Consider the following 9,255-nt stretch of genomic DNA (forward strand, 5'->3'; position numbering starts at 1 on the left):
TGCATTTAATTAATATTTGAAATTATGAATCCTGAAAGAAAAAAGTATGATGCTGATGATTCCATTCAAGTTTCACTCATAGGCCTAGCTGTCGGGAAATCATCCCTGATGCGAACTCCTTGCCATTTTTACAGACCATTAGTTATGGAAAAATCACGTTTGGTTTATCTTAAAAAATATTTATTTAGACTATTATATTTCTGAACAATTTAAGTTATTCTCAAAACATCGTTTCTAACTTTAATTGTTGTTTACCGAGAGACTTATTTATGACCAACTTTTGCGTACACGACGTGTTATTTAAATTACTTCGGTTTTTGTCGCCAGATTACAACGACAAATTTTGGGGCTAAATGTATTTTCGTTATAACATTTGATTAACAAACACTCAATATATTGAAATTGTTCAAATATTTAAAATATCAATTGTAAAGGAGAGAATTTGAGAAATATAAAAAGACATCAATTTTAAAAGAATTTGAGAAGAATTCTGCTCGCAACAAAAATATGCTTTATTTCATACATTTCAAATGAGCTACACATGGAAAAACGACTTCGATTTACAACCTCGTAGGAAAACGCATACAGGTAATACACTCAGGTAACATCCTGTGTATATAGGTAGCTATACACAAGCCAGCGTCGTTCACTCGGAGCTTCTCAGCCGCTTCGATTAAGCTCCACCCTACACCAAATTTACTTGGGGAAACCTACCGGTTGAAAACCTCGGCCTTTAAGGTCAAAGGAAAGGTAAAAAATGTTGATGCAGTTACATTCGTGTAGCCTAGTATGTATCGGCACATATCAGTACATATGGCGCATGAAGTTTTATCATACTATCTTGAATGGTTTCTTTAGACAAACTTAAAAAAAAGTGAGGTCAAGTTCAAAGGAAAGGTCATAGTCAAAATATGTTGATGCAGGAAAACAGCTCTCATCAATGTCTATCAGCATAGGAACTTTTATATTTAAAAAAAAAATTAATATTTTTTCTTTTGAAATTGAGCTTTGAACTGAGCTAAACGCAAAGCAGGACGGAGGGACAGACGGAAAGACGGAAGACGGATATGACAAACTATATATGCCCGGCCATTTTTATGGGGGAGCATCAAAAGTTCATGGAGAATGTTTTATGTGAAGTTTGGAGACTTGAATAGACGCCTGGAGACCGATCCTATAGATGAGACGGGACTCAAGGTCTCGTGTCGGGGTAGGTGCTGGCATGAATAGTACCCATAGCAACTGATTCCATCTCTCCTGATTTGTATTGTTTGAATGGTCTTTTTAGCTTGAAAGCTGATCACTTTCTCTATATTTTATCCCTCGTTGCTCAAAGGCCGTAAGTACCATGTACATTGTACATGTATAAATACTCTGCCCTCCACCTTTTATATCCCAGTTAACTTTTAATTTTGTTAACATAAAATTGTTGGATATATATATTGTCCAAAATCCAGAATGAAAAAAAAATAAATGCTAGAAATGATAATATTCATTGTCGGATATGCAATTCAAAATTCCGAAAATAAAATATGTCGAACACTGTTACCTCTCCCCAACCCAATAAACTTAATTGGATACCTTGGAAGGAATAACAAAATAAATTAAATAATATATAAATAAAAAGTGCTTTACATAAGAAAGATTTTGCAATGATCGTTTGAGGTAAAATGATTTAACAGTATTTTCAGAACACATTGTGTTACTTTGTAATGCAACATCAATTCCACCATTATGTAAAAAAAAGTCATCACCACTTATTATAAATGTATTGGACTTTATATGTATTATATGTACTTTACATATCTATAAAAGGATTAAATTTCAAACTTTGATTTTTTCTTTTAAATAAATGAGATATAATGTATTCAGTAAGGTTTTATCATCATGAGAGTTTGTGTTATCCCTAGACCATTCTGTACTATAGGAAACCATGGGTTGACCCATTGCTCTGGGGACCAGGGACCGTTAAGGAAGGCGAGTTGACAGTTGTTAAACCACCAGCCTCCTCTGTTACCAGAAGCACAGTGTCCGTTACTATGTCCGTCGTTATCCCTGTCTGGGGTACTGAAGGACATCCCTGACAGGTTAGCTTCAGGGTTATCTGTGTCCAACATAGCGTCACCTACAATAATCCAGGATAAATTATCACATGGTCATCTATATCAAATCATATCATTGATATATAGCATTAAAAGTTAAGATTAATAACATACTATATTTATAATATACACCCTTTTAATTTACAAAATTAATTCAAAATTAAAAACGATACAAATTATTTATTTAGTACAAGCAGTCGTATTCAAACATTTGCTACATTGATTAGATTTTCTCATTTACATCTATAAAACTTTATTGAACTAGCATCAAATAATTAAGGACCAGGATTATGTCTCTCATATAAATTGCATGAATAGGAAATTAGTTAATAATTAACGTTTCCCTCTAGATAACAAATGGACTATTCAAAATATTTTAATTTAATTATCTTTTAAAGCTAGACAAAATTCACAATCACTGCACAGTTAGTCGCAAGATCAGTCTAGTTTATCTATAAAAGGTTATTTCAGCTGGTTTGCCAGAAAAGAGATTGTAGTTGCTTCCCTTTCCCCCTCTCCTTATTGACAATCACACATATTAAGCCATGACTTACCCAATGTCCCGGTAGTTGGACCACCAAGATAAAGTCTGTATTTGTCTGACTCCTCAGAAACAAAAAACTGTTGATATCGTTCATATAGAGTTATTCCATCTTGTAATGTAATGGAGACGTAGAGGGAGGTGTTATTTCCCTTGGTTAGCTGATGAATCATGTCATTTCCTTCAATTTATTTTTTATTATTATTTCACAAGTACATTAAGTCTTTAAATCAAGTAGATGTTTATGTAGATTTTTTGTAGAGAAAAACAATCAAATATAACTAAATTTTAATGGTATGTTTTAATGTCAATAGTGCGTGATTAAACTTAAATCATTGAAATTCAATCAATTAATACGATAATTTGTATTATGATTATGAAAAAATGGTACTAAAACAACAAGATATTATTATTATTTTTATATTAATATTATTATTAACAGATAATATATATTATGATTTATGATAATGTAAATTTTTCTTTGAATAATATAATATTACTTTTTAAACAGTGATTATGATTATTAATTATCATTTCTTCAATAAAAAATGAAACTAAACATTTACCGATCCAGTAAGTGTCATAAGGATTTCCAAAACCTTTTTTGTATTCCGCCCATGTTCTGTAAAAACTCACTGATCCACTCCCTCGTTTCTGAATTGCCTAGGATTTAACAACAGAAAACAAATTGTATTAAAGTCCCAAAGACATATTCATCTCATACATGTACGCATGGACTGCGTGGTTGATACTACACCCACTGAATGGTCCTATTTTATCCCTTTTTTTTAAAGGTACATTGCAGATTGGTAGGCAGGACTTGATTCCAGTTTTGTTATCATCTTTCATTTGGATGTGGAAGTTTATATTCATTTGTACTTGTGAATGTTCTTGCGTCATAAACTTATCTAATATGTAACGAATTGACCAGCGGTTTGTTTGTTTTTGTTTTTGTTTTTGTTTTTTTTTTTTGCATATTACCCTTTGCCATTCTTTCTTTTAGTATACTATCTATGAAATAGTGTTTTTTTTCCAATGTGCTTTTTCGAAAAAGTATGCAGGATTTGACCAATTTTTATGTGTGTCAAATAGTTGACAACTACATTAAGTTTAGGAAAGCATCGGTGTTTGTAGCATATTCAGAAAAGCGTTGAACTTAAATTCTTTGGATAATAAGTTATATCCCCAAAGTTGATTCAACTACATTTTCTCTAGAAAACAAGGCGATGTTCTCTTTCGGCGTACGAAATGCGAAAATAATTTAGTATTCAATTGATTATACAGAGACAAACTGACAGGAAGCATAATTAAAGCATATAATAGATCAACAAGAAGAAATATCGTAGTTCACAAAATCAGAATATTATTCAAGATTTTCGATCTTTACTCTAGCATGTAGGGGATAACTCTCATTTTAAAGTATGAATCAAATAAATTTTCCACAGACTGACAAATATGTTTTAAAAGAGGCAAGATATATCATTCTTAATTTTATGTTATCTACCAATAACTTTTTTCCGGCACATCAATTTTAGCAGGGCGTCACCAATTTAGGTAAATTTGGGCAGAAAAAAATCAACATACTTTAAGAGGGATAATCTCAAAGTTTCGCCAAAAACTTAAATAGAGTAGATGAACAGAGCAACTTTAATTGTATGTTTTTATATTTGCTGTATTCATTTCGTTCATTGGGATAGTGTACATCTTCTCGGCAAGCCACGTTATATATTCACCATTTGCATTCGTTGGATAATGCAAATAAAATTAAACAATTACACAATACATACATTTTCTCTATTTCTCCATTTCTCTGTTTCATTTTAATATATCTACATTTGCTGGTGTCTTTTCTTATATAACAATGCTAATAAAATTGAACTTCAGTTTTCAATGACATGCAGTTGGCCACATCATCAGACATTCTTGAGTATGAAAAGCAAACTGAACGAGCAATATGTAAAGTTTTGACTGTGACGTCACATGACGCCCTAGATACTTTACGTTGCATTTCAAAATCAAAGTCTAAATAATGCCTATATTTCTTTGCAAAATGAATAAAAACGAAAAACATAAATATAAGAAATAAGATATCATTTTTAAGAGTTTCATTGGGGTATGACATGATCAAATCTACTATAACGCCCCTCGGGCTATTTAGAATTTGAGCACGTGACCCACTTCATGTCATACACCAATGAAACTCTAAAACTGATATCTGATTTCTTGATTGTGACAGATAGAAACTCAGCATGCAGTTCAACAAGCTCTAAGAGAGAGAATTAAAAAGAAAGACAGAGAGACAGAAGAGTTCTTACCGTCCACCCTCCTCCTTCAGTCACCATGTCACAATAAACGCTGACCCTAATCTCGTTACCAAAGGGATTTATCTCATATACGCCAGATTGTGTGTTTCCAAGTAGATAGTGATCTTTACAATCCCTTGTTAGTTTCAAACCTGAATGAGAATAATGATTTAAAATGTTAATTAACAGAGGAAAGAGAGAAAGAGAGAGAAAGAAAGAGAAATATCATTACCTTTTTCCAATGTAGGCACTTCCGTCCATGTAAGATTCTGATTATTTAGTTATCTGGTTATATTTTCAAATTCCTGAAATCTATTCTGACAGTTTTCTAAAAGTTTCTTGTCTTCCTGTCTTCGAGTATTAACCTCCCTTTTTAATGATTCTACCGTGTTCTGTAAAAAATTGTCATTTCTAAGAAAATCGATCTCTCTTTTCAATGTTTCTGCTGTTTGCTGTAAAGTGGTGATCTGACTTAAAATAACAATTTCTCTTTTCAATGATTCCACCTTCTGCGCTAAAGTGTTGTCTTGACATTTGGTAGCAACCCGTCTTTTCAACGTTTCTAGCGGTTACTGTACAATGGATACCCGCATGAGGGTCTCCTGTTTGATGAGCTGACGGAGGACGTTGATTTCCTTGATATGTCTTTTCTGGAACTGAACCGTGGAGTTATCATCACAAGCGCAGATCGTGTAAGAAATTGTCATAGAAATAATTAGTGGAATGAATACCTTCATTTTCAAATTTAGATGCGAACTAACTAGATCAAAATGATGCAGTATATCTACCAGAGGACTGACTGTGGATGATTATATAGAGATGTTTAGGAATTTCCTCAAATTAAGGACAGATGATACAAACAAAAATGGATGTCTGGATTGGTATATATTTTTAGCCTAATTTCATTGCAAATGATACAAATAATAAATTTCTAGAATATAACGAAAATGTTAACCTGTGACGTTCAAATTCTACTCTTCTGAAACCATCCTTATTATTCTTTACAAATATTTTTTTCACTTTAAATTTCATTTTTGTGCAAATTTGAATAAAAAAAATGAAAACTATGGGCTGAAACTTATTCGTTATTTTCAAGTTGTTATTTTCAAAACTTTCGACAAAAGTTTGATTGTACTTTCTGTCCTTAAGCAATGATACAGGAATCAAATGACAAATTTAAAGCCTTGCAGGACTAAAGCAATCAAAGTTAATAAATACACATATGAATATGGGACTTTTCAATCTAATTTATTCAATTATTTTTATGCACCCGAATCGAAAGGTCCGAGGCGTATATTGTTTTAGTCCTGTCTGTTTGCCTGCTTATCTGTATGTCTGCAAACTTAACCTTCGTCATAACTTTCGAACCATGAATGAAAGAGATTTCATATTTTGTACGCAGTCTTCACTAATTAAACTCTTTCAAATGACACCAAGGTCCTTTCAATGACCTTGTGACCTTGACTGTGACCTATATGCTAAAAAAAGGTTTCTTTTCTACAAACTCTAACCTTCGCCACAACTTTTATACCATAAAAGTTAGAAACTTCATATCTGGTATGCATACACCACTGAAAAAGCTCTTTTTAATGACACCATGGTCAATGACTTTGTGACACTGACTGTGACATATACACTAAATATGGCTTTTTTGTCGACAAACTTTAACCGTCGCCATAACTTTTGAAGAAAGAAAGATAGAGACCTAATATTTGGCAGGCATACTCCACTAATTAAGCCCTTTGACATGATACTAAGGGCAATGATCTTGTGACCTTGACTGTGTCCTATATGCTAAAAATATCTTTTTGAACCTTCACCATAACTTTTGAATCATAAGAGATAGCGACTTCATATTTGGTATGTTTATTCCACTTATTAAGTTCTTTCAAAGGACAATGACCAAAGACTTGTGACCTTGACTGTGACCTATATGCTAAAAGATATGTTTTTAACTTTGTTGCCGCCGGGTGCATAGTGTTTCACAAACACATTTTGTTTAATGCAGGTATTTAAAGGAGAAACAAAAATATCTTTATAAAAGAAATTAAATATGAGAGAGAGAGAGAGGACGGAAGAAAAAGTAATTTACACTTTTCACATTCACATGTAACATGAGAATGATCACTTCTCCATGGCACCTGATCCAACCTCTGATGTTTTGGGGGTCCGTGTTTGCTCTGCTCCTATATTATATCGTTAAATGAGCTTGAATACTGTTCGTTATTTCCATATTTTTTATGTATGTCTCCAAATTGTTTCTATACACAGGAGCACCCTTGACGTGCGAATATTTTCTAAAATGAGACAAGGTATTGACAATGGTGAAAAGATCAATAATCGTGCTTAAAGGTGTTAGTAGCAAACTCTATGGTCCATACGATGATTTTGTCAATAATCAATTAAAATTTATCATGAAGTCGAATGCTGACTGATGTTTTTCATACACTTTCATACATGTTGCTATGCCATTATCTACACACGGAATTATTTTTTTTTTACCCCTTTCTACGATCATTAAAATCTAAAATGCTTACAAAAATATTTATAAAATTACAATAGAAAAAAACCTTTTTTTTCTTAACACAGATTTATATTATAAACTTTGACTTATATGGCGTACGATCTAACCGTGAATGATCACTGGAAGAATTTTCGAATGTAAACAACTAGGGGTTCAAGCTTCAAAAGACCGTATTTTTTAACATGTTTGCATGATTTAACAGACTCTTAATTGTGTAAAAATGGTATTACATGTTGCCATGTTGAATATGCCCTTTTTTGGATAATTCTATACGAACCGTAGGAAGTGAAATCAAATCACGTTCCCAGATCACGTTCAGATCAATTATTCACTGAATGCACTAATTATTCCATCAATTATGATATAAGAAAGAAAGCATTTATAATATCATCTTTTTCGTTTCGAAGTTGAAGTCGAAACTCTATGCACTTAAAGTGAATAAATACTTTTTTGTCGGCTGCACTGTTTTGATGCAAGTGTTTTCCTTATGCTACAATATGAACTGATGAACAATAATATAGCAGTGGAATTATGCATATAATATCGCCATAGACAATATATATCTTCGAAGGCGAACAACATGTTTCTATTATTTATACCTGTTAAGCTAAGGTTGGTCAGCAAATCCTTCATTTCCCTATAACCCCGTCGTAGTTCCTCTACTTCTTTCTGAAGTTTACTTGTCGATGTGAGGTTGGTTATAAGCTCTCTAAGTTCCACATTTTCCATTCGTAGTTCATCTACTTGATGCTGCACCTTACTTAATAATGTAAGGTTAGTTTGCATATCTCTTATTTCAATATCTTCCCGTCGTAGTTGATGTACTTCACGCTGTATCTTTCTCAGCTCGTCCAGAAGTGTAGAAAGTGTTCCAGTATTTTTTTCATTACTCTTGCAGTCATTTTGTTCATTCAAATAAATATACTGGGAACTCGCACATATGAAGCCGGTTATGAAGAAAACTGCCCACACTTTTGTCATGATTCAATTTTCTTGTCGTCTTAATTTAAACGTCCGAAGTTTAAATTCCTACTTAGCAGGATGTGTATCACCGTACTCTTGACAAAGAACAGGTTGAAAGTGATTTAAATAATTCAGAATGGTCTATTCATTTGAAACTATTTAAAGGGACTCAGCGCTTGGGTTGACTACAAAGGATATGCATAACGAAGATTGCTGTAAAAAACTTCCTTGACCTAATATAAGATACATGAAAATAAATAAACCATTCTGACAGCGAATAAAGCTGTCAAAGTTATCAAAATTTTTTGCTAAATCCATGTTTACAGTGTTTTTACTTCACATAGCTATGACGTCCCAACCGCTCAACTATGACGTCACGAGCTTATGTCTGTATTACAAAAAGACAGAGGCAAAGGAAAAAATCAAAGAATTTTTTTTTAAAAATGTAATAAACAGAAAATTCAATGTTTTGTAGTTGAATATGAAATTTATTTCACTCGTGAGACAGGATTTTTCGCACTCGTGAAAATATCAAAAATCCTGTCCCATTCGTGAAATAAATTCCATATTCAACTACAAAACATTGAATACCCTCTATGTATATTATATCCTTAAATTTCGTTTCATAAAAGGTGAAGATAACTAATTGATCTATCTCAACAGTCCTATGAACAATAAAGACGCAAAACCAGGAAAGGGAGGGGGGGATAAAACACCAGAGATAAGTTCAAGTCAATTAAGAAATAAAAGCAAGAATAAAACTTTTAAGAAAAGGTTCTTGATAACAAGGGAAAATTGGAATATCGCAATACGCATATAAAA

At 32.6% G+C, this 9,255-nt stretch overlaps 1 protein-coding gene across 1 annotated transcript; it reads right to left on the bottom strand.

The window, feature by feature from the left end:
- Positions 1 to 1,482: 1,482 nt before the first annotated feature.
- Positions 1,483 to 8,540, bottom strand: LOC134265653 (fibroleukin-like). The gene is made up of 5 exons (XM_062747876.1): positions 8,070 to 8,540; positions 4,959 to 5,098; positions 3,210 to 3,306; positions 2,657 to 2,824; positions 1,483 to 2,125 (listed from the first exon to the last, which is right to left on the bottom strand). Exons 1-5 carry the CDS (start codon positions 8,449 to 8,451, stop codon positions 1,869 to 1,871), a joined length of 1,044 nt encoding a protein of 347 aa, XP_062603860.1. The 5' UTR covers positions 8,452 to 8,540; the 3' UTR covers positions 1,483 to 1,868.
- Between the last annotated feature and the right edge of the window lie 715 nt (positions 8,541 to 9,255).

This window comes from Saccostrea cucullata, unplaced genomic scaffold (genome assembly GCF_032062105.1).
Source record: "Saccostrea cucullata isolate Sc308-1 unplaced genomic scaffold, CSIRO_AGI_Scuc_v1 ctg10648, whole genome shotgun sequence".
In the NCBI taxonomy this organism is placed as follows: Eukaryota; Metazoa; Mollusca; class Bivalvia; order Ostreida; family Ostreidae; genus Saccostrea; species Saccostrea cuccullata.